The sequence below is a fragment of the Capra hircus genome, chromosome 25 (genome assembly GCF_001704415.2).
Source record: "Capra hircus breed San Clemente chromosome 25, ASM170441v1, whole genome shotgun sequence".
Classification (NCBI taxonomy): domain Eukaryota; kingdom Metazoa; phylum Chordata; class Mammalia; order Artiodactyla; family Bovidae; genus Capra; species Capra hircus.
Genome location: NC_030832.1, coordinates 37,525,120 through 37,551,442, shown reverse-complemented (window position 1 = coordinate 37,551,442; position 26,323 = coordinate 37,525,120). Strand labels below are relative to the sequence as shown.

Here is a 26,323-nt window from a genome sequence, read left to right as displayed (position 1 = left end):
TAAAAGGAATCCAGATTGGAAAAGAAGTAGTAAAATTCACACTGTTTGCAGATGACATGATTCTTTACATACAAAACCCTAAAGATGCCACCAGAAGTGAATATAGTAAAGTCTCAGGATATAAAATTAATTCACAGAAATCCCTTGCATTCCTATATACTAACAATGAAAAGTCAGAAAGGGAAATTAAGGAAACAATCCCATTCATCTAGAAACAAAAAGAATAAAATAGTTAGGAATAAATTACCTAAAGAAACAAAAGTCCTGTATACAGAAAACTGTAAAACACTGATGATGTTGAAAAGATGCTCAACATCACTTATTATCAGAGAAATGCAAATCAAAGCCACAATGAGGTACCATTTCATGCCAGTCAGAATGCTGCTATCCAAAAGTCTACATGCAATAAATGCTGGAGAGGGTGTGGAGAAAAGGGAACCCTCTTACACAGTTGGTGGGAATGCAAACTAGTACAACCACTATGGAGAACAGTGTGGAGATTCCTTAAAAAACTGGAAATAGAACTGCCATACCACCCAGCAATCCCACTGCTGGGCATACACACCGAGGAAACCAGAAGTGAAAGAGACATGTGTACCCCAATGTTCATCGCAGCACTGTTTACAATAGCCAAGACATGGAAGCAACCTAGATGTCCATCATCAGATGAATGGATAAGAAAGCTGTGGTACATATATACAATGGAGTATTACTCAGTCATTAAAAAGAATACATTTGAATCAGTTCTAATGAGGTGGATGAAAATGAAGCCTATTATACAGAGTGAAGTAAGCCAGAAAGAAAAACACCAATACAGTATACTAACACATATATATGGAATTTAGAAAGATGGTAACAATAACCCTGTATGCGAGACAGCAAAAGAGACACAGATGTATAGAAGTCTTTTGGACTCTGTGGGAGAGGGCGAGGGTGGAATGATTTGGGAGAATGGCATTGAAACATGTATGATATCATATGTGAAACAAATCACCAGTCCAGGTTTGATGCATGATACAGGATGCTTGGGGCTGGTGCACTGGGATGACCCAGAGGGATGGGATGGGGAGGGAGGTGGGGGGGGGTTAAGGATGGGGAACACATGTCCACCCATGGGGGATTCATGTCAGTGTATGGCAAAACAATACAATGTTGTAAAGTAATTAGCGTCCAATTAAATAAATTTATATTAAAAAAACTAAAATCAGAGTCAGCTAAAGTAAAGAAAAAATTTAAAAAACAGTGATGAAAGAAATCAAAGATGACACAAATAGAGGGAGAAATATACTATGTTCTTGAATTATAAGAATCAGTATAGTAAAAATGAGTATACTACCCAAAGAATGCTCAAACTACTGCACAACTGCACTCATCTCACATGCTAGTAAAGTAATGCTCAAAATTCTCCAAGCCAGGCTTCAGCAATATGTGAACCATGAACTTCCTGATGTTCAAGCTGGTTTTAGAAAAGGCAGAGGAACCAGAGATCAAATTGCCAGCTCCACTGGATCATGGAAAAAGCAAGAGAGTTCCAGAAAAACATCTACTTCTGCTTTCTTGACTATGCCAAAGCCTTTGACTGTGTGGATCACAATAAACCGTGGAATTTTCTTCAAGAGATGGGAATACCAGACCACCTGACCTGCCTCTTGAGAAACCTACATGCAGGTCAGGAAGCAACAGTTAGAACTGGACATGGACAACAGACCGGTTCCAAATAGGAAAAGGAGTACGTCAAGGCTGTATATTGTCACCCTGCTTATTTAACTTCTGTGCAGAGTACATCATGAGAAACGCTAGGCTGGAAGAAGCACAAGCTGGAATCAAGATTGCTGGGAGATACCACCTTTATGGCAGAAAGTGAAGAGGAACTAAAAAACCTCTTGATGAAAGTGAAAGAGGAGAGTGAAAAAGTTGGCTTAAAGCTCAACATTCAGAAAATGAAGATCATGGCATCTGGTCCTATAACCTCATGGGAAATAGATGGGGAAACGGTGGAAAGAGTGTCAAACTGTATTTTTTGGGGCTCCAAAATCACTGCAGATGGTGGTTGCAGGCATGAAATTAAAAGATTAAAAGGTTTCTCAAGAGGCAGGTCATGTGGTCTGTTATTCCCATCTCTTGAAGAAAATTCCACAGTTTATTGTGATCCACACAGTCAAAGGCTTTGGCATAGTCAATAAAGCAGAAATAGATGTTTTTCTGGAACTCTCCTCCTTTTTTCATGATCCAGAGGATGTTGGCAATTTGATCTTTGGTTCCTCTGCCTTTTCTAAAACCAGCCTAAACATCTGGAAGTTCATGGTTCACGTATTGCTGAAGCCTGGCTTGGAGAATTTTGAGTATTACTTTACCAGCGTGTGAGATGAGTGCAATTGTGAGGTATTTTGAGCATTCTTTGGCATTGCCTTTTTTTGGGATTGGAATGAAAACTGACCTTTCCAGTCCTGTGGCCACTGCTGAGTTTTCCAAATTTGCTTATTGTCTCTATTTCATTAGTTTCTGCTCTTGTCTTTATTACTTTCTTCTTTCATCTAGATTTAGGTTGAATTTGCTCTTCTTTTTTCAGTGAGTTAGGGTGGAAAGTTAGGTTCATGACTTGAGATCTTTGTTGTTTTTAAAAAGTAGACATTTATAGCTTTAAACTTTTCCATGAGCAATGTTTTTCCTATATGCCATTCATTTTCATAAGTAATAGTTTCATTTTTCTTTATTTCAAAGTAATTCCTGGTTTCATTTTTTATATAATATACAGCTCATTGGTTATTTAAGAGTGTATTAATTTCCATTATTTGTGAATTTCCCAATTTTTGTTATTGATTTTTAATTTAATTCCATTATGGCTGAAAGACACATACTGTTTTATTTCTATTCTGAATTGTTATCTTGAATTATTGTTTGAATGAAATGGTTAACTAGAGTAGCAGACTATTATGGTTTATCCAAAGAGACTCTAATCAAGTAGATTAAAAAACTACCAATGTAAGTAATATAATTCTGTTTCCTTGATCATTCCAAAAGGCAGAAGGGACTACTGATTTCACTACTATAATGAAGGCCCCATAAGTGGACTTGGCCTTGCTCAGTCACTGGCTTGGAAGTCTGAGCAAAGGTCACAATGGGAGTGATTCTGATCTTTCTCTGATAGAAAGAGCAAATTATACTTGCTGTGTAAATTTTGATTTTTTTACTGTGCTTTTCTTTTATGTTTTCTCTTCAGCACTCTTCCCATTCCTTATCCCAATCTTTGAAGTATTAAATATCAGCATGTTTCCAAAAAGTGCTGTGAATTTTTTGGCAACATCCGTAAAAAAAATAAAAGAAAGTCGCCTCAAAGATATTCAAAAGGTAAAATCTGGTGGTGGTTACATGAGGGTGTTCACTTTTTGAAAATTTATTTACCTCCACACATATGATTTGTGTACTTCTCTGCAATTTTAGAAAGATAGGTAGAGAAGTATAGATTTTAGAACTGGGGAGTTATTAACATATTATTGTGGAGTGATGAGGAAGGTGGAGGCTGGGGAAGAAATAAGAACATGAGCCAGAGAGTGTTGTTTAAATTTAATTGTAGGCATGCATATTAGTATGTCATTGCATGAATATTGTTGAGATAAAAGCTTTACCACTTCCATTCAATAAACTGTTAAAGGATAAGAATTAGTTTAAAAATGATTTTACTGATATTGTAATTTCCCCAATGTTACACTGGTAAAGAATCCACTTTGATTCCAAGACTCCTATTTTATAGATTGTGCAATGGAAAGCGCCATCAGTCAGTTGGTGGAGTGACTTCTGTGTTAAAATGCAGCCTTCTCCTAGTCTGGCATGGGCAGTGGTTTTCTCTGGGCCATGAGGCTGCAAGCTGTTTAACCCACATTTGCCTCCATGAGGCCTGAGACACAAGCTTGTCTTCAGGTCAGGGGAACAGAGGGTTTTGTACCTAGGATGTCACTGAAAAGGGTCAAGGCCTTGAAGATGCTTCTATAACAGCTGCCAATATACTTTGCACCTGTGAGGGGATTAATTTGTGTGGTAATTCATTAGGAATCAAAATTGGAAGGAAAAGAAGGATCCAAGTTATGGACTTTCTCCTGAACAAACAGGTGTGACAGGAGAGACAGCAGGCAACTCTTTGGCAAAGAAGCTGTTTCAAAAGCCAGAGAAACCAAAGATCAGAGAGAGTGAGGACCAGAAAGCACTGACATGATGGCGGGTTTCTGTCTGGGAAACATCATGTTCTCCAAGGTCTGTAGGTGAATGTTGGTTCACTGAGGACTCAGGCAATACTAATCAGACTTCTGCTCTATAAGGGGCCATACTCTCAGGAAAGAGGTTAAATACTGCACTCCTGATTTGTCTATGACTTCACAAGTAACTTTCTTTCATAGAAATTTCTTTCTGCTTACAGCCACGTGTGGACTTTCTTCAGCTGATGATTAACTCCCAGAATTTCAAAGAAACAGACAATCATAAAGGTAATCAAGGAGAGCTTCAGAGGGGCCACAGTAGGGAGATGCAGAGGTAGGGGGCAGTTCTGAAAATGTGCAGGAAGTTTTCCAGGAAGATGGGAATTTAGGCCAAATTGAAGAAAGACACTTGTGCAGAAAGAAAGAGTAGACCGTGGTACTTCCTAGAAGTTTGCAGGCACAACTTTGTTCAGAGCTTGAAGGGCAAGTATAACAAGGATGTCATGCCCAAAAGTCAGTTATGATGTGGATCACTACAGCTGAACCTCTGGGGAGCTTAGTTCCAATATCAATTCTCAGGCTCCTCCAGACCCACCAAGTCAGAACCTCTGTCTGAATATTTGCATCAAGGCTTTATCCCTTCATTCATCAGGGGACACATTGCCCCAGTGTTGGTGACCTTAACTTGGAACACTTTTAAACTTGTTTTCACCAGCTTACTCTACTGTAAAGTATAATTTTTTCCCCTTTGTTGTTAACACGTAATTTCTGGGAGAAGACTCTGAGACTGTAAATATTCTATTCCTCTTCAAGTTGTCACCCACTGGACATTCATGGATGTCACCCATTCATGGATGGCTTTTGACCGAAATCATTGTTACTATGATGGTTAAAACATGCCTTTCTAAACCCATCATTCTTCTGTATTTATGAGCTGATGTTGTTTCATAGGGAGAGCTCTCCATTCTCCCCCAATCATTTATTTGTTTATATCAGTATATCTCATGAATAGCTAACTTACTCTCTCACATCACTCTTCATTGTGATTATAAATTTGCTCAGGTTTGTCCACTGGAGCCCTTTCAAGTGGGCTCCTATATACATACTACTTTTTTCTCCTGAAAAATGTTTTCAATAGGCCATTTTATTTTGGCAGAAATTAAAAAATCTTAGTTGAAGAGTACAGAGTTTCCCAATATTCATTCTGCCCCCACCTACATATAGCCTTCCTCAATATCTGAAGTCCATACTGGAGTGATACACTTGTAACAATCAATGAACCTACACTGATACATTATTATCACCCAAAGACAATAGTTCACACCTAGATCCAATCTTGATATTGTACATTCTATGGGTTTTGATAAATGTATAATGATGTGTGTCCACCACTGTGGTATACAGAGTATCCTGTATCCTTTTCATTTATCGTTTTCCAAGAACTTCCTCACTTCCTAATGCAAGGCATTCCAGCTTTCTCTTCTATTTCCCCTGGAATCAGCCATTTCTTTAAGAAGTTCTGGTTCTATTTAGTGAGAAATGGTATTTAGAACCCAAAATTTGGATTCTCGAAATGCTCATTGCTACTAGGGTTTCTTTCCTTCTAGATCATCGGTGGACAACTTTCAGAACATCAACTAGTTTTACCCAGGTGTAAAAATAAAAAAGATTTCTATATCTACCTCAAATCACTGATATAAACATGTTCTCTCTCTCAAACAAAAAGACCCTGGTGTGTTTTAATTCCATGACATGAATACTCATATATGATTAATTTGAAGCTACCAATGGATTGATAACCTCACAAAATTTGTGATAACTTGTGATAACCTCACAAAATTATTAATTTTATAAAATTGGTTCTTGAAAGCAGGGATAAACTGACTCCAGCCCATTCTCAATATGTCTATTCCTGTATGTACACCTACTTATATCTATCTATTATTATCATTTATCATTTTTCCAAGTACGTTATTCAGTACAACGTTCTGCGATGAAGGATATATTCTACATCTGCTCTGTTCAATATAGTAATCACTAGACATAAGTTTCTGTTGAGGATTTGACATGAGACTGAGTGAGTGAATGTGAAGTCACTCAGTTGTGTCCGACTCTTTGCAACCCATGGACTGTAGCCTACCAGGCTCCTCTGTCCATGGGATTTTCCAGGCAAGAGTACTGGATTGGGTTGCCATTTCCTTCTCTAGGAGATCCTCCCAACCTGGGGATGGAACCTGGGTCTCCCGCATTGTAGGCAGACGCTTTACAATCTGAGCCACCAGGGAAGTCCCGTGACATGTGACTAGCGCTACTGTAACCTAAATGATAAGTTGTATTTAATTTTTTTTGTACTTTTTTAAAAAATTTTAAATCCTTAATTCTTACATGCGTTCCCAAACATGAACCCCCCTCCCACCTCCCTCCCCATAACATCTCACTGGGTCATCCCCATGCACCAGCCCCAAGCATGCTGTATCCTGCGTCAGACATAGACTGGTGATTCGATTCTTACATGATAGTATACATGTTAGAATGCCATTCTCCCAAATCATCCCACCCTCTCCCTCTCCCTCTGAGTCCAAAAGTCCATTATACACATCTGTGTCTTTTTTCCTGTCTTGCATACAGGGTCATCATTGCCATCTTTCTAAATTCCATATATATGTGTTAGTATACTGTATTGGTGTTTTTCTTTCTGGCTTACTTCACTCTGTATAATTGGCTCCAGTTTCATCCATCTCATCAGAACGGATTCAAATGAATTCTTTTTAACGGCTGAGTAATACTCCATTGTGTATATGTACCACAGCTTTCTTATCCATTCATCTGCTGATGGACATCTAGGTTGTTTCCATGTCCTGGCTATTATAAACAGTGCTGCGATGAACATTGGGGTACATGTGTCTCTTTCAATTCTGGTATCCTCGGTGTCTATGCCCAGCAGTGGGATTGCTGGGTCATAAGGTAGTTCTATTCGCAATTTTTTAAGGAATCTCCACACTGTTCTCCATAGTGGCTGTACTAGTTTGCATTCCCAGCAACAGTTGTAGGAGGGTTCCCTTTTCTCCACACCCTCTCCAGCATTTATTGCTTGCAGATTTTTGGATCGCAGACATTCTGACTGGTGTGAAGTGGTACCTCATTGTGGTTTTGATTTGCATTTCTCTAATAATGAGTGATGTTGAGCATCTTTTCATGTGTTTGTTAGCCATCCGTATGTCTTCTTTGGAGAAATGTCTATTTAGTTCTTTGGCCCATTTTTTGATTGGGTCGTTTATTTTTCTGGAATTGAACTGCATAAGTTGCTTGTATATTTTTGAGATTAGTTGTTTGTCAGTTGCTTCATTTGCTATTATTTTCTCCCATTCAGAAGGCTGTCTTTTCACCTTGCTTATATTTTCCTTTGTTGTGCAGAAGCTTTTAATTTTAATTAGATCCCATTTGTTTATTTTTGCTTTTATTTCCAGAATTCTGGGAGGTGGATCCTAGAGGATCCTGCTGTGATTTATGTCTGAGAATGTTTTGCCTATGTTCTCCTCTAGGAGTTTTATAGTTTCTGGTCTTACATTTAGATCTTTAATCCATTTTGATTTTATTTTTGTGTGCGGTGTTAGAAAGTGATCTAGTTTCATTCTTTTACAAGTGGTTGACCAGTTTTCCCAGCACCACTTGTTAAAGAGATTGTCTTTACTCCATTGTATATTCTTGCCTCCTTTGTCAAAGATAAGGTGTCCATATGTGTGTGGATTTATCTCTGGACTTTCTATTTTGTTCCATTGATCTATATGTCTGTCTCTGTGCCAGTACCATACTGTTTTGATGACTGTGGCTTTGTAGTAGAGCCTGAAGTCAGGCAAGTTGATTCCTCCAGTTCCATTCTTATTTCTCAAGATTGCTTTGGCAATTCGAGGTTTTTTGTATTTCCATACAAATCTTGAAATTATTTGTTCTAGTTCTGTGAAAAATATGGCTGGTAGCTTGATAGGGATTGCATTGAATTTGTAAATTGCTTTGGGTAGTATAACTCATTTTCACTATATTGATTCTTCCGATCCATGAACATGGTATATTTCTCCATCTATTCGTGTCCTCTTTGATTTCTTTCATCAGTGTTTTATAGTTTCTATATATAGGTCTTTAGTTTCTTTAGGTAAATATATTCCTAAGTATTTTATTCTTTTCGTTGCAATGGTGAATGGAATTGTTTCCTTAATTTCTTTTTCTACTTTCTCATTATTAGTGTATAGGTATGCAAGGGATTTCTGTGTGTTGATTTTATATCCTGCAACTTTACTATATTCATTGATGAGCTCTAGTAATTTTCTGGTGGAGTCTTTAGGGTTTTCCATTTAGAGGATCATGTCATCTGCAAACAGTGAGAGTTTTACTTCTTCTTTTCCAATTTCGATTCCTTTTATTTCTTTTTCTGCTCTGATTGCTGTGGCCAAAACTTCCAGAACTATGTTGAATAGTAGCGGTGAAAGTGGGCACCCTTGTCTTGTTCCTGACTTTAGGGGAAATGCTTTCAATTTTTCACCATTGAGGATAATGTTTGCTGCGGGTTTGTCATATACAGCTTTTATTATGTTGAGGTATGTTCCTTCTATTCCTGCTTTCTGGAGAGTTTTTATCATAAATGGATGTTGAATTTTGTCAAAGGCCTTCTCTGCATCTATTGAGATAATCATATGATTTTTATTTTTCAATTTGTTAATGTGGTGAATTACATTGATTGATTTGTGGATATTGAAGAATCCTTGCATCCCTGGGATAAAGCCCACTTGGTCATGGTGTATGATCTTTTAAATGTGTTGTTGGATTCTGATTGCTAGAATTTTGTTGAGGATTTTTGCATCTATGTTCATCAGTGATATTGGCCTGTAGTTTTCTTTTTTTGTGACATCTTTGTCAGGTTTTGGTATTAGGGTGATGGTGGCCTCATAGAATGAGTTTGGAAGTTTACCTTCCTCTGCAATTTTCTGGAAGAGTTTGAGTAGGATAGGTATTAGCTCTTCTCGAAATTTTTGGTAGAATTCAGCTGTGAAGCCGTCTGGACCTGGGCTTTTGTTTGCTGGAAGATTTCTGATTGCAGTTTCAATTTCCGTGCTTGTGATGGGTCTGTTAAGATTTTCTATTTCTTCCTGGTTCAGTTTTGGAAAATTGTACTTTTCTAAGAATTTGTCCATTTCTTCCACGTTGTCCATTTTATTGGCATACAACTGCTGATAGTAGTCTCTTATGATCCTTTGTATTTCTGTGTTGTCTGTTGTGATCTCTCCATTTTCATTTCTAATTTTATTGATTTGATTTTTCTCCCTTTGTTTCTTGATGAGTCTGGCTAATGGTTTGTCAATTTTATTTATCCTTTCAAAGAACCAGCTTTTGGCTTTGTTGATTTTGGCTATGGGCTCTTTTGTTTCTTTTGCATTTATTTCTGCCCTAATTTTTAAGATTTCTTTCCTTCTACTAACTCTGGGGTTCTCCAATTCTTCCTTTTCTAGTTGCTTTAGTTGTAGAGTTAGGTTATTTATTTGACTTTTTTCTTGTTTCTTGAGGTATGCCTGTATTGCTATGAACTTTCCTCTTAGCACTGCTTTTATAGTGTCCCACAGGTTTTGGGTTGTTGTGTTTTCATTTTCATTAGTTTCTATGCATATTTTGATTTCTTTTTTGATTTCTTCTGTGATTTGTTGGTTATTCAGAAGTGTGTTGTTCAACCTCCATATGTTGGAATTTTTAATAGTTTTTCTCCTGTAATTGAGATCTAATCTTAATGCATTATGGTCAGAAAAGATGCTTGGAATTATTTTAATTTTTTTGAATTTATCAAGTTTAGATTTATGGCCCAGGATGTGATCTATCCTGGAGAAGGTTCCATGAGCACTTGAAAAAAAGGTGAAATTCATTGTTTTGGGGTGAAATGTCCTATAGATATCAATTAGGTCTAACTGATCTAATGTATCATTTAAAGTTTGCGTTTCTTTGTTAATTTTCTGTTTAGTTGATCTGTCCATAGGTGTGAGTGGGGTATTAAAGTCTCCCACTATTATTGAGTTATTGTTGATTTCCCCTTTCATACTTGTTAGCATTTGTCTTACATATTGCGGTGCTCCTATATTGGGTGCATATATATTTATAATTGTTTTATCTTCTTCTTGGATTGATCCTTTGATCATTATGTAGTGGCCTTCTTTGTCTCTTTTCACAGCCTTTGTTTTAAAGTCTATTTTATCGGATATGAGTATTGCCACTCCTGCTTTCTTTTGGTCTCTATTTGCGTGGTATATCTTTTTCCAGCCCTTCACTTTCAGTCTGTATGTGTCCCTTGTTTTGAGGTGGGTCTCTTGTAAGCAGCATATAGAGGGGTCTTGTTTTTGTATCCATTCGGCCAGTCTTTGCCTTTTGGTTGGGGCGTTCAACCCATTTATGTTTAAGGTAATTATTGATAAGTATGATCCCGTTACCATTTACTTTATTGTTTTGGGTTTGGGTTTATACACCCTTTTCGTGTTTCCTGTCTAGAGAATATCCTTTAGAATTTGTTGGAGAGCTGGTTTGGTGGTGCTGAATTCTCTCAGCTTTTGCTTGTCTGTAAAGCTTTTGGTTTCTCCTTCGCATTTGAATGAGATCCTTGCTGGGTACAGTAATCTGGGCTGTAGGTCATTGTCTTTCATCACTTTAAGTATGTCTTGCCATTCCCTCCTGGCCTGAAGAGTTTCTATTGAAAGATCAGCTGTTATCCTGAGGGGAATCCCCTTGTGTGTTATTTGTTGTTTTTCCCTTGCTGCTTTTAATATTTGTTCTTTGTGTTTGATCTTTGTTAATTTGATTAATATGTGTCTTGGGGTGTTTCGCCTTGGGTTTATCCTATTTGGAACTCTCTGTGTTTCTTGGACTTGGGTGATTATTTCCTTCCCCATTTTAGGGAAGTTTTCAACTATTATCTCCTCAAGGATTTTCTCATGATCTTTCTTTCTGTCTTCTTCTTCTGGGACTCCTATAATTCGAATGTTGGAGCGTTTCATATTGTCCTGGAGGTCTCTGAGATTGTCCTCGTTTCTTTTAATTCGTTTTTCTTGTTTCCTCTCTGATTCATTTATTTCTACCATTCTATCTTCTATTTCACTAATCCTATCTTCTGCCTCCGTTATTCTACTATTTGTTGCCTCCAGAGTGTTTCTGATCTCATTTATTGCGTTATTCATTATATTTTGACTCTTTTTTATTTCTTCTAGGTCCTTGTTAAACCTTTCTTGCATCTTCTCAATCCTTGTCTCTAGGCTATTTATCTGTGATTCCATTTTGACTTCGAGATTTTGGATCATTTTCACTATCAATATTCGGAATTCCTTCTCAGGTAGATTCCCTACTTCTTCCTCTTTTGTTTGGTTTGGTGGGCAACTCTCCTGTTCCTTTACCTGCTGAGTATTCCTCTGTCTCTTCATCTTGGTTATATTGCTGCGTTTGGGGTGGCCTTTTTATATTCTGGTAATTTGTGGAGTTCTCTTTATTATGGAGCTTCCTCACTGTGGGTGGGGTTCTATCAGTGGCTTGTCAAGGTTTCCTGGTTAGGGAGGCTTGTGTTGGAGTTCTGGTGGGTGGAGCTGGGTTTCTTCTCTCTGGAGTGCAGTGAAGTGACCAGTAATGGGTTATGAGACATCAAAGGTTTTGGAATAATTTTGAGCTGCCTGTATATTGAAGCTCAGGGGAGTGTTCCTGTGTTGCTGGAGAATTTGAGTGGTATGTCTTGTTTTGGAACTTGTTGGCCCTTGGGTGGAGCTTGGTTTCGGTGTAGGTATGAAGGCATTTGATGAGCTCCTATTGCTTAATGTTCCCTGAATTCAAGAGTTCTCTAATGTTTTCAGGCTTTGGATTTAAGCCTCCTGCTTCTGGTTTTCAGTTTTATTTTTACAGTAGCCTCTAGACTTCTCCATCTATACAGCACCGAAGATAAAACATCTAGGTTAAAAATGAAAAGTTTCTCCACATTGAGGGACACTCAGAGAGGTTCACTGAGTTACAAGGAGAAGAGAAGATGGAGGGGGTAGTTAGAGGTAACTGGAATGAGATGCTGTGAGATCAAAAGAGGAGAGAGCAAGCTAGCCAGTAGTCACTTATGTACGCTCTATAGTCTGGACCGCTCAGAGGTATTTACAGAGTTATACGGGGAAGAGGAGAGGGAGGAAGTAGACAGAGGTGACCAGGAGGATAAGAGAGAGGAATGAGAAGGAGAGAGACAAATCCTGCTAGTAACCAGTTCCTTAGGTGTTCTCCACCATCTGGAACACACAGAGATTCACAGAGTTGGATAGAGAAGAGATGGGGGAGAAAAGAGACAGAGGCCACCTGGTGGAGAAAAAGGAGAGTCCAAAGGAGGAGAGAGTGGTTAAGCCAGTAATCTCGCTCTCAGGTAAACTTGGGTAGTGAAGTTTGGGTTTTTAAATGTACAAAATTGACAACAAAAACCTAAGAGCAAAGATTAAAAATCTAGAGTAGAGGTTGGATTTTCAAAAATACAATATTAAAGAAAAGAAGCAGAAGGAAAAAGGAAGAAAGAAAAAAAAAACACGAATTATTAAAAAAACAAACAAACAAACAAACAAAAACCCACAAACAACCATCCAAAGGCTATATATGGCGTTTGCCTTAAAAAAAAAGTCTTTTTTTAAAAAATTGTAATAATAGGTTATAGAAATAAAAATTAGAGGAGAAATAGAAGACTTAACAATTTTAAAAAAGTTAGAAAAAAAAGAAAAAAAAACAAAAAGCAAATAAACAAAAAAAAAAGGAATGATTTTTAAAATAGTAAAAATATATCTGGCCCTTCTCTGATGTTGTGGGCCGTGTGGGATCACTTCCAAGGCGGTTCCCTCTGTTTAACTTCTTCTGCTTGCTGGTTTTTTAGGCTCACTAGTTCAGTCGCGCTGTGGGGAGGGGAGATGCTGCAAACAAATAGCACTGTCGTTTGCACACAGTGTCTCAGCCCCTCTTGACCTGTCCCTTCTCGCTGCGCACAAACCGCTCCGGCTCTATGATGCTCAGCAGGGAACCGTCTGGGGCCGGCCCTAGGCTGCGTGCACTTCCCCGGTCCAAGCCGCTCAGGTTCGGCACTCAGGCAGCCCTCAGAGGCACAGATTCGGCTGGGACTGCGCTTTGTGCCCTTCCCAGGTCCGAGTTGCTCAGGAGTTTGGCGAGCGCGATTGCTGCAGCTTGTCACCTTTTCTGCCGCTGCTGCTCAGCTTTCTGGGCGGACCGCTGGCGCACCCCGTGTGGTAGATTGTGACTGTCCAGCACCCCCAGAAGTCTTAGCAAAGGAGCTTGCTTGCAGTTAGGTAAGTAAAGTCTCTCCGGGTCTGCAATTGCCCCTTTCCAGTCCTTACGGCTCTGGCTGCCTGTCCCCGGCGGGGGATGGTCTGCAGCCGGCTTATTCCGTTCCGTCCTTTGTTCTGTGCTCGGTCCTGGTGGTGTCTTATGTTCGAGCTTTTCGCGTGGTAGCTATCCCACAGTCTGGTTTGCTAGCCCAAGTTAGATCGTTCTGGTTGCGCGTGGGGCGTTCCTGCCCGATTCTCACAAAGCTCTGCAGCCCGCGCCTCCCGCGCGTCCCTGCCCTGCCCCCACTTCCCAGTGGCGGATGCAGGCGTCTGTGCTGCTTTTCCGCTGGGGGAGTTACTGGTGGGCTTGTAATCTCTTGGTTTTAATTATTTATCTATTTTTCCTTCCTGTTATGTTGCCCTCTGTGTTTCCAAGGCTCGCCACAGACTCGGCAGGGAGAGTGTTTCCTGGTGTTTGGAAACCTCTCTTCTTAAAATTCCCTTCCCGGGACGGGCTTCCCTTCCCGGGACGGAGTTCCCTCCCCACCTCCTTTGTCTCCTTTTTCGTCTTTTATATTTTTTCCTACCTGTTTTTGAAGACAATGGTCTGCTTTTCTGGTTGCCTGATGTCCTCTGCCAGCCTACAGAAGTTGTTTTGTGGAGTTTGCTCGGCGTTGAAATGTTCTTTTGAGGAATTTGTGAGAGAGAAAGTGGTCTTCCCGTCCTATTCCTCCGCCATCTTTTTTTCTAGTCCTCTGTATTTAATTTTAATCAATTAAAACTTGAAGACTCATATGTTAGACAGCACAACTCTAAACTTTGAGTATTTTGTGGTTTATGCTAACTGGAGAATGAATTTGATGGTTGAATTTATCCATGATAACATCACACATAACATCATTGGGGAACTAGAACTGTCTAAATCTTTATAACACTCATTTTATTGTTAGTCAGTTGGTTGGGGCAGGTACCACATTGAGCTGAGTGCTCTAAGTAACAAAGGTCCTACTTCAGTCCCATCAAATAGCTGAGAGCCTGAGCATGTTTGGTCTCTCGGGAGAAAATAAAAATGGGGACCAGTGTATAATCACAGGGCTGTTTGATAAGAATAAAGAAGAGCAGAAAGAGGGGGTGTATACTGAGAGGATGACCTTCAGGCTGGAGTTGAATCAGCATTGCTAATTCTACTCTCTGGACCTAATTTTTCTATATTTCACACTGGCCTATGTCCTTATATGCACACATTCTTTCTTCTGCTATTTTAACGCCACTGATTAGACTAGGATCATCACAACTCTTTAAGCTTTTTGTTGATTTCTGTAGCTTCTATACATATCTCGATCATCCCCTTGAAGGCTTGTGCCCCAGGTCTAGTATTACCTGATGACTCTCAAGGGCATAATCCATACTTCTCAGGCTACGTTGTGTTCATACATGTCCACATCTCATGATTGGAGTTCATATGTTGTTTCCATAGTTCTGAATTTGTATTAGGCTTCTGGATCCTGCTCATGCTGCTGGTCCATGGACCACTCTGTGAGTACCAAGAGTTTAACTGTAGCCCAGTATTGTACTCTCATGTTCCTGGAAATGTTTTGATAAAATATAATTCAATTTCCCCTATCATATAGCCTTAGTATCATAAATCTCTTAAATCAAGCTGCACCTTAACTAGAATAATTTAAAGTATTCTAGAAGGCCAAAAGTCCTCTCTACACATCTGTGTCTCTTTTGCTGTCTTGCATACAGGGTCATCATTACCATCCTTCTAAATTCCATATATATGTGTTAGTATACTGTATTGGTGTTTTTCTTTCTGGCTTATTTCACTCTGTATAATTGGCTCCAGTTTCATCCATCTCATTAGAACTGATTAAAATGTATTCTTTTTAACGGCTGAGTAATACTCCATTGTGTATATGTACCACAGCTTTCTTATCCATTCATCTGCTGATGGACATCTAGGTTGTTTCCATATCCTGGCTATTATAAACAGTGCTGCGATGAACATTGGCGTACACATGTCTCTTTCTATTCTGGTTTCCTCTGTGTGTATGCCCAGAAGTGGGATTGCTGGATCATAAGGCAGTTCTACTTGCAATTTTTTAAGGAATCTCCACACTGTTCTCCATAGTGGCTGTACTAGTTTGCATTCCCACCAACAGTGTAAGAGGGTTCCCTTTTCTCCACACCCTCTCCAGCATTTATTGCTTGCAGACTTTTGGATCGCAGCCATTCTGACTGGTGTGAAGTGGTGCCTCATTGTGGTCTTGATTTGCATTTCTCTAATAATGAGTGATGTTGAGCATCTTTTCATGTGTTTGTTAGCCATCCGTATGTCTTCTTTGGAGAAATGTCTATTTAGTTCTTTGGCCCATTTTTTGATTGGGTCGTTTATTTTTCTGGAGTTGAGCTGCATAAGTTGCTTGTTTATTTTTGAGATTAGTTGTTTGTCAGTTGCTTCATTTGCTATTATTTTCTCCCATTCAGAAGGCTGTCTTTTCACCTTGCTTATATTTTCCTTTGTTGTTTAGAAGCTTTTAATTAAGATGGTAATGATGACCCTGTATGCAAGACAGCAAAAGAGACACAGATGTGTAGAGCGGACTTTTGGACTCTGAGGGAGAGGGAGAGGGTGTGATGATTTGGGAGAATGGCATTGAAACATGTATACTATCATGTAAAAAACGAATCTATGTTCGATGCAGGATGCAGGATGCTTGGGGCTGGTGCACGGGGATGATCCAGAGGGATAATGTGGGATGGGATGTGGGAGGGGGGTTCATGTTTGGGAGCTCATGTACACCCGTGGCAGATTCATGTCAATGTATGCCAAAACCAACACAGTATTGTTAAGTAAAATAAAGTGAAAATAAAATTTTTTTTAATTAATAAATAAAAATAAAAGCAAAAAAAATAAAGTTCTTATACATCAATTGATATTCAAGTTCTTCATGACTTAAAAAAACCTATAACACTCATCCTCTGTGTATGAACTATTAAGTGACAGTCACCTTAAGACTAGCTTTCTTTTCTTTAAAAAAAAAAAAGGATGTAAAAGACACTAAGAATGAAACTTGCATGACCACCTTTGATTAAGAAACACTGTCTTGATGGGGAACACGTGTATACCTGTAGTGGGTTCATGTTGATGTATGGCAAAACCAATACAATATTGTAAAGTAATTAACCTCCAATTAAAATAAAATGAATTTATATTAAAAAATTAAAATATTCTAGAAGGGAATGCTGCTCCATTTTACTTAGAGCTAAAGTTCTTTTACAGCTCTCTAAGGGACACGCTGATAACACTGTAAATGTTAGAAGTGCTATCTCTTGAAATACCCAGCTGTGTTGGTGGGGGTGTGGAATTGCCAGGAACAGAGGGCCAAGAATAGTACAGACCCGGGAAAAGCTCAATTAAGACAGTTCTTGGCTTTTTCTCGGCTCTGTGAGGCAGACACAGAGTAGAAATCACTCTCAGTTTGAGTCTAAATTACTTTTACCTGATCTCCCCTAGGGGTTTGGGAGTTTCACTGGAATGTCTCATCATCGAAACTGTGATTTTTACATTGCCATGCTTTACCTAAAATGTCTTGACTTTCTTTTTAGCTCTCTCTGACCAAGAACTCATGGCCCAAAGTATTAGCTTTATTTTTGGTGGCTATGAGACCACTAGCAGTACTCTTTCCTTCATTATATATGAATTGGCCACTCACCCTGAGGTCCAGCAGAAGCTACAGGAGGAGATTGATGTGACTTTCCCCAATAAGGTGGGTGATGATACCTGGAGAGAGAGGGGGAGGGTGAAGCCTTCGCATGATTGTCTTCTCTCCACTTCTCAGGAGGTTTTTCCCAAAGCATAAGCATCAAATCATTTACCTCCATTCCCAGGTGGTGCAGTGGAAAAGAATCCAAACTAACAGCAAGCACTTATTTCTCTGGTGTCTGCATTTGTTGTTGTTCTGTCGCTAAGTCATTTTGGACTCTTTGCGACTCCATGGACTATAGCACACCAGGCCTCCCTGTCCCTCACTACCTCCTAGAGTTTGCCCAAGGTCACGGTGTCTGCATATTTATCTATTGATATTGGTTGGACTTGCTGTGATCTGGGTGTTGACTGATCTAGGCTGGCCTTAGATAAGCGGCTGGACAGACTCAACTCCACACATGCTCCTCACATGTCTCAATCTCCGTATGTCTGCTTCTTGAGGCAGTGGTAGATATCATGAGCAAGAGGCCTAATCCCATGGGTGACTTTCAAAACTCTGCTAGCATTACATTTGGTGAATATTCCACAGGTTCAAAGTGAGCCGCCTGACCAACCCGAGTCAGAATGGGAGGGCGCCGTAGAGTTAATGGCAAAGGGAGTGGACAGAGGAAATGGTGGAGAATTGGGACCATTAATTCACTCTACTGCCCTGTGTAAACTTTAGACTAGGTGAAGCCTGCTGTACAAGAAAGGATATACGGTAGGAAACAGAGGACATGAGTAAGAGACCTGACTGGTTTTGGACAAGTCTTATGACCTTTCAAATCCTAGGTCCTTCAAATACTTCGTAGGGCCTGCATAAATTAGAGATGATATTTCTTCTCTGGTAAACCCCATATTGGGAATCTTCTGATTACAAGAAGATTGAAAGGTCGCTAACAGACCAAGGCTAGCTAGGGCATTACATTCTCTCCTTTACACCCACGGCTGATTCATGTGAATGTATGGCAAAAACCACCACAGTACTGTAAAGTAATTAGCCTCCAATTAAAATTTAAAAATTAAAAAAAGAATACTTATAATACTAGTACTGTTGGCTGATATGTGCTTCTTACTTTGTATGTTGGTTCTAAATACTTTCTATTTATAAATGCATTTAACTTTCAAGAAATTCTTTACGAGTCACAAGAGGCTAGCTTATGCCTCAGTAACAGACAAGTCTGGAATCTCGGGGCTTTCATAGCAAAGTTTTCCATCAACCCATGTGCACACACTGAGCATGGATTGTGAGTGGAGGATGGAGTGGACAGCTCTGCTTTGCAGAGTCACTCAGGAAAACTGAATGAGAGCCTCTGCCTTATTGCAATTGCCTTGTCAGAAACATGAGTCCTTCTTGTCTTCTGTGGAATAAGGAACTCAAGAGTTGTTTACTGGGTTTTTAACTGATTTGTCTCTGAACTGAGATAATCACCTCAGTTCAAAGCCTGTTGGCAAGGATGATTTGGCCATAACCTCAAGTGGATGGGATACATGGGGCCGACATGGATGCTGGGTGAGCAGTGTCTCTGCCACACAACCCTCTGGAGGGTCAGCTCCATCTGTCTCCATGTAACATATGAGAAACCTGAGCTACAGGGAGATGAAATACTTCCAGACACTAGTCATGTACGTGGTGCTGATCTAGTCAAGCTGTGATCCGGGGTGTTGGCTCCTGAGCCACTCTTATCCTCTACACTGTTTCTCCTTAAATATAACCCCACGTGACAGCCATGTTTCACCTCCACTGGTTTCAGATCTCAGCCCAAACTGGAGTTATTTGTGGTGTGTGGAGACCTGGACACTGGGGCTTCAATGGCTTGTTTAGACCTTCAGACCTTAGAGTCACACCGGTAGGGATAAGAAGAGACTCTTCTAGCAGCAGAGGTTGGGGTTCTGATCCTCTTTAACCTCCCTGCATCTGAAATTGTGTTCCCAATCTTACTCTTCATTTGCAGATTTGATTTAGAAAGGAACTTGTTTCTCCCCAAATCATTTATAGAGTTTTCATATATTGTTTCCAGACTGTATATGTGTGATGAAGAGAATGAGCAGTCAGGAGTCTTCAACTAAGAATAGGGGATTTGCTCTTTTACACGTTCTTGCCTCGGTACAGTTGTGTGGCCTCACTTTTTAAAAGAAATGCTGACTTTGGACTTTTTCACTTAAGAGTAAGGGTCCTAGTCTGTCAGTCATGGTTGTTTTCATGAGAGAAAAAATACACTCCTTGATAACCTATGGTGTTTCATCTCAATGGGCATTGAGAGGTCAAAGGACATGATAGTAATGTATGTAAATGCTAAGGTCCTTTACCAATTTAAATTATTCCCTGGAGCTCCTAACATTTCAATAGGCCTACATAGATGGATTTGAAGGTTGATCTGATATCTTAATTTATCAAAATCTATTTCTTTCTTCCTAGGCGCCTCCGACCTACGATGTCCTGGCACAGATGGAATATCTTGACATGGTGGTGAATGAGACTCTCAGAATGTTTCCAATTGCTGTTAGACTTGAGAGGTTCTGTAAGAAGGATGTGGAAATCCATGGGGTGTCCATTCCCAAAGGCACAACAGTGACGGTGCCAATCTCCGTGCTTCACAGAGACCCACAGCTCTGGCCAGAGCCTGAGGAATTTCGTCCCGAAAGGTACAAGACCCCAGAGAAGGGGACCCTCTTTGATCTAGTTGCTCAGAGCGTATTCTGACGACTCTCATTGTGGGTGACAAATATGTGACTATACAATCATTTTATTTTACATCTTTTTATTGTTAAATGTCTTTACTTTTTCCGAGAATGATATTATTTGATTAAAAACTTTACCAACCATAAACTAAAAAAGAAAAAAAAACAGAAAATTTTAGTTGTGTGCATTCCTAAAACCTTAAGCTTTGTTGTTCTTTAGTCAGTAAGTCATTTCCGGCTCTTTGTGACCTCATAAACTGTAGCCCACCAGTCTCCTCTGTCCGTGGGATTTTCCAGGCAAGGAGACTGGAATGGGTCGCTATTTTCTTCTCCAGGGGATGTTCCCAACCCAGGGATCGAACCCATGTCTCCTGCATTGGCAGGTGGATACTTTACCACTGAGCCATCAGGGAGGTCCAATAGCTTAAGATAGGCCTCATTAATAGTGCAATGTAAGTCCTGAGGACATTTTTCTATGCATATACAGATTGTTAAAACTTAGAATGACATTATATGTAGTTTTATTTTTCAATTGCTTACTATATTTAACAGTAAAGTATAAATGGAAATCTGTGTTTTTAATATATATATATACGATTGTTACACCTGCTATAATTTACTTAATAGCTATATTATTTTAAGTGTATTGGTTTTTATTTCCTTTAAGTCTTTCTTTCTATTCTCTTTAGCTCTTTGAATTCATCACTAACGTTCCCATGTTTCCATTTCTTTAAACATTGGCTGCTGTTTCCTCTATTATTGTGGGACTGTAGGTTGAGGACCTAGTAGTCTCATCCCAGGTGGTTCCAGCAGCCTCAGTGAGGATGGAGGAGACATAGGTGGCCTGGTTCTGTCTGTGGCTGTAGACCTGGGCCAGCTCCTTTTTGCCTCCATGTTTTTTGACCTTCCAAAGAGAAGTCCTCTGCTCTCTAGACATCTAGACAGCCCCGTTGGAGAAGTTAAGCGTTGTCTCTGGGAATTCAGAGCCAGGTTCTGCTTTGGGCACAGATGGGACTCTGGAAATAATTGATGCTCTCCCATTTATTTTATGGTGAACAAAATTTGGACTGAATTTTAGAGCACTATCTGGGACCTAGCATTTTATGAGCCCCTGACTATAAGCTCCCTGACAGCAGGGACTGTGTCTCGTTCACCCTTTTGTCCCTAGTACTAGCATAACCTGTACACTTAGCATTGTTGAAAGAAGAGTCAGAGTCCACCAAGTCCTCTGTTCTGGACCAGGGAACCTCTGTGTCTCCCTCAAGCTCAGCAACTTCAGCTCCCCCTCCTGCAGCATCAGGAACCTAAAACCAGAGACCACTCACTGCACTTCCCTTTCATTCACTCAGCCTCACGCAGAGAGTTCGTGCTCATCTGTGTGTGTCAGGGTCTGGGCCAGGAAGTGAGAAATCCAAATGTTAAAGCCGATTATAAAGAGTTTTTGACATATACACAGTATAGTTTATAGGCACAAGTTTTATGAATCATGTTTAATGTATTCTTCCAGAATATTCTTCCAGAATATTTTGTATAATAGGGACTCTTTAAAATATATACAACCACAGTGTCATTATCACTTCTCCAAATCCAAATTTGAGGAGTCAAATTTGAATAAAGCAGAGGTCTGGCCATCAAGGACTTTATTGGTTTGTGGAACAGACAAGGAAATCAGTGATTGAACCAGAGTAGAGTTGAATCATATGCCCTCATCAATCTACTGACCTCAGCAACCTCTGTGTATGGGAGAGAGAGACATACCCACACAAGAGGAAGCAAAGGGAAAATAATAGAAAACTAACAACTGAAATATTCAGAGACATTTTCCCTGCTTCCTTTGTCTCTGAGCGCATGACCAATGTCAGTGTTCGTGGAGGCAGGAACCCACTCTTCCTGCAGTCAGTCTCATTTCCTAACTGCCTTTCAGAGCCTGAGCATCTCACCACCCTGAATGTCAATTTCATATTTAAAGATACATTTTCTTTAAACAGCCTTCATCTCATCTGCTCACCAGGACTGAAAGCTCCTGTGGGGTCCGGGGAATGGGAAGGCCCAGGGGCTTACCTTTCTCACAGCAAAATCAGCACAACAGGATTCAGTCACCCGCCCACAGGAGTCTCCCTTATGCTACTGGTTGAGGGTTTAAGTTAAAATCTCACACCTGGAGCTCCTGTGATTTTTGTTTCATTCACTTGTTTCATCTACTGTTGTGGATTCAGGTTCAGTAAGAAGAACAAGGACAGCATAAATCCTTACGTCTACCTGCCTTTTGGAACTGGACCCCGAAATTGCATTGGCATGAGGTTTGCAATAATGAACATGAAACTTGCTATCGTCAGAATCCTACAGAACTTCTCTTTCAAACCTTGTAAAGAAACACAGGTTAGCAGTTCATTATTTGCATAAATAATGTTTTATTGTGAATTTTTTAACTGAGGTGTATCTCTCTGTGTCTATAAGGTTGTGATCTATTCAAATAATAATTTAGCTTACTAGAAAGAGAATCTGTCTGGATCCATCTGTGACCTTTAACTGTCTTTCATGCCTGGGGGGCTAAGTCTGTGCCTTCATAAAGACCCAACTGTAAAGTCATCTAGAGTCAAGGCAGTTAGCACGACATGACTATACAAAGTCAGTGAATGTGAGCAACTTTTACAATTTGGTGTCACATCCACTGGAAGGAAGGAAAATGTTGTACGAAGTCGTGAGAGCAGTGATGACATGTCATGACTTTTCAGTGATGCCCTTCTCCACCAAAACTTGCAGAAGCTCTCCTGACAGCGATTCTCAGCCACTATTTGTGTAAAGAAATTACTGGGGAGCAATATCCCTATGCTGAGGTCACCTCAGACTCTCTAAAATAATTTCCCCAGAGTGTAGTGTCCTGAGCACCCCCACTGATCCTCCTGTGCAGCCACAGTGATCCCTGAGTGAAAGCATTTCTGCCGGATGGGAAGGGCTCCCACAGCCCCTCACCTGCCAGGGATCCTGCTGCCATCCAGCTGGGCTCCCTTTGCATTCTCAGAATGACTGTGTGTCCTTCCTGTCCACCCTACAGTCCATCCTCCCCCTTCGAGTTCCAGTGCAGTCCCGAGCCCCTCCATGCAGCCTGCGCATCCAGGCCAGAGCCCACTGTCCCCTCTGCTGTGTTTACAGGTACCACAGGCTGGCATCATGGGTCCTACCACCTAACAATAGTTTGTCACTGAACCAACCAGTTTGGTTCCTTTATTTCCTTGTACCTAAAAAGGTCTTTAACTCTATTCCCTCATTTATTCCTTCCATAAATGCCCAGTGGTGCTTTGACGTCATCGGGCAAATGTTTAAGGAGTGACTTGCAGTTGATTAGAGCTCTTGGATGCAAATTTGGAACAGTTTGAATTTTAAAAATTTATCAAATGTCATTTGTGTTCTTGCTTGTTTTATGTGTGTCTACCTGCAGGGAAAATACATACCATTTGAAAGTTTAAAAAAACAATTTGTTACAGTTATAAAAAGACCTGGAATCTCTGTCTGAGGAGCACACAGAACAGTTGGCATTGATTCCTCTCAAGCATGGCCCTAAAATAAGGCTTATTTCTAGGAGTCATACATTTAATAAGCAACTCCTCCCTTTGAGTAGTTTTCTCAGGGAAGAGGAGGATAGAGATGTTTCCATTTTACTTGTGGATGTCCTGTAAGTGTGTACACACAGGGGACTCAGCCCTGAGAGAAAGGGGGCCTCGGGCACCCCTGGGAAGGGCAGATGCCCCTGCAAGCTCCACCCAGTCCCCCATGGGCTGGGGCTTCTCCCTCCACAGCTCCTTGCTTGTCCTTCAGTCAACTGAGGTTAGAAGGTCACTCTGTTGGTTCCCCAACCCAGAAGGAGTGACTGGGAAAGGGGCTAAAAATCTCAGACAAACCACTGTAGGTCTTCAGAAGTTCACCATTTGCCCTGCACTTGGCACCAGGGGATGTTTGAAAAAACAGTCTTAACGCTTCATAGGCATAGTGCTCAAATAATATTTTGTGCAAGAATGATGGATGAATGCTTTCACTATCCAGTCTTGAAAGAAATTACAGAGTAAGTACAGAGAATCAAAGATAAAGAAGGGAAACTGGATGCAAGTGATCAAAAGGTACAAACTTCTGGTTGTGGATAAATAAGTACAGGGATATCATGTAAAACTCAATGCTTATAGTTGACATTTTTATATAGTAGAAGAGAGTAGATCCTAAAAGTGCTCAAAAGAGGAAAACAGTTATTTTTTTCCTTTTCTGTCTCTTATGAGTGGTGGATGTTAACTAAACTTATTGTGGTAGTAATTTCACATATATGTAAGTCAAATGTTTTTACCATTAATCATTTATATCTCAGTAAAAGAGGAATTAAAACAACTTTTAAAAGTGAGTAGTGAGTACTAGAAATGACTTTATGCCCATATATTTTATAACAATGGTTAAATAGACCAATTTTCTGAAAGTCATAAAGTGTTAAAGTTTAATCAAGGAAACATTGACAGCCTGTCCATCCCTATAGCTTTCAAACACATTGGTAGTTTTAAAAAAACCGAAGATACATGATGCTAAAAGTAGCTTGTATATTGTAAAGCATTGTTGTCTGAAATGCATCTTGTCTACTTTGCTTCTGTTGTTGGTGGTGCTTCATTCATTGGTTCTCTTAACTGTTGCAGATCCCCTTGAAGATAAACAGTCAAGGACTTGTAAGACCGGAAAAACCCATTTTTCTGAAGGTTGTGCTCAGAGATGAGACCATAAGTGGAGCTTGACTTCCCTTAAAGACCTGGGCTTTGTTCTTCACGGAGCTGTGTCCCACAATTTCAGGGGGCTTGATTTACTTTGTGGTAAAACTCAGAAATAAAGATGGGCTTCATCTATTGCACTTGCTGGATGACTAGGGTATCTGCACATTTGTTTAGCTTTCTCAGTGTCTGTGTTTTTATATATCGTGTAACATGAAAGAGGTGACTAATGAGGACTGGATATGTACACTCAGCTTATCTGATTCTCAAAGGACCATCTCCACCCACCCCCAGTTAGTAACATCTGCTCCTTCAGAGCAATGATCAAGAAAGAAAGTGTCTCAACAGTTTTATCAGTGAATTAATGAAAACAAGAAGTATTGTGGTGACTAAAGTTCTGACATGTTTTAATATATCACACGTTTTATTTTATATATTTCAAATCTAATATTCTGTTGAGGAACTCTGTAAACATCTCTTTACAAAAGTATTAGGATACCATCCTACACTTTAGGGGGAATGTGTACAATTGAATCAGGGAGAGCCAGTGACTAAACACGGCCATCACAGTTCCTGGTGGGTGGGGCCTTTTTCAAAACTGCTATTTGATATATTACATGGGTAAGAATTATTCCACAGTGTTTTGCCCATTTCTCAGAAAATATGAAAGTGAAAGTTGCTCAGTCATGTCCAACTCTTTGTGACCCCATGGACTGTACAGTTCATGGAATTCTCCAGGCCAGAACACTGGAGTTGGTAGCCTTTCCCTTCTCCAGGGGATCTTCACAAACCAGGGACTGAACCCAGGTCTCCCTCACTGCAGGCAGATTCTTTACCAGCTGAGCCACAAGGGAAGCCCAAGAGTACTGGAATGGGTAGTCTATCCCTTCTCAAGAGGATCTTCCCAACCAGGGTCTCCTTCATTGCAGGTGGATTCTTTAACAACTGAGCTATCTTTCATGGTTTAAATCTACTTTTTTTGAGCACATATTTTGTATCGCAACAAATGCACATATGATTATGTTATTAGTTTTGATGACAAGTTTTCATCTCATCTCCCCTGATATTTCATGAAGGCAGGAAACAGGTTTTCTTGAAGTGTGTTTGTTTTCTACCCTCAATTCCCATCTGTCTTAACATAATCAACGTGGAATAAAAGATGGTTGATTGGTCAGTTGATTGGGGAGAAAGACTACAGTCACCGGTCAGTTTCAGTTGATATCAGAAGCTGCACACAGCCATTCCTTTCCCTTTTCTGCCCCTCCCATCCACAACCCCTTCCTTGCTAGGGATTTCCTGGATAGTCCAGTCCTAAAGCCACTGGGGGCACACAGAAGGCTGACAGCCTTACCCTTCAGGGTGTGGGCAGGGAAGGGGGGCTCAGTGGCTCCAAGTTGGAGATTGAGGAGGGACGGTGTCCACAGAACAGCAGCCCAGCCTGGGTATGGGTGTCCAGCCAAGGAGCAAAGAGTGTCTGCTCAGAAGGGTGGCCTGGCCAGGGCATCCCGAGCCTAAACAGGGTGTGGAGAACCACGGAGGGTGAGGGGTATATCAGGACTGGAAAAAGGCTGAGTGGCAGTAGCTACACAAAGGGAGATTTATTAAGCAAGACACGTTTTTCCCTGTTAGAGAAGGGAGTCCCTGGTCCAG

At 40.3% G+C, this 26,323-nt stretch overlaps 1 protein-coding gene across 1 annotated transcript in view; it reads left to right on the top strand.

Annotated features, from left to right (window-relative positions):
* The window catches only part of LOC102168966 (cytochrome P450 3A24), a 47,478-nt gene extending 22,656 nt beyond the window's left edge, over positions 1–24,822 (top strand). Inside the window, exons 8-13 of the mRNA XM_018039890.1 lie at positions 3,221–3,348; positions 4,412–4,478; positions 17,114–17,274; positions 19,672–19,898; positions 22,151–22,313; positions 24,605–24,822. Of these exons, the coding sequence (XP_017895379.1) occupies positions 3,221–3,348; positions 4,412–4,478; positions 17,114–17,274; positions 19,672–19,898; positions 22,151–22,313; positions 24,605–24,700 (842 nt within the window). The 3' untranslated portion in view covers positions 24,701–24,822. The remainder of the gene's footprint in view (positions 1–3,220; positions 3,349–4,411; positions 4,479–17,113; positions 17,275–19,671; positions 19,899–22,150; positions 22,314–24,604) is intronic.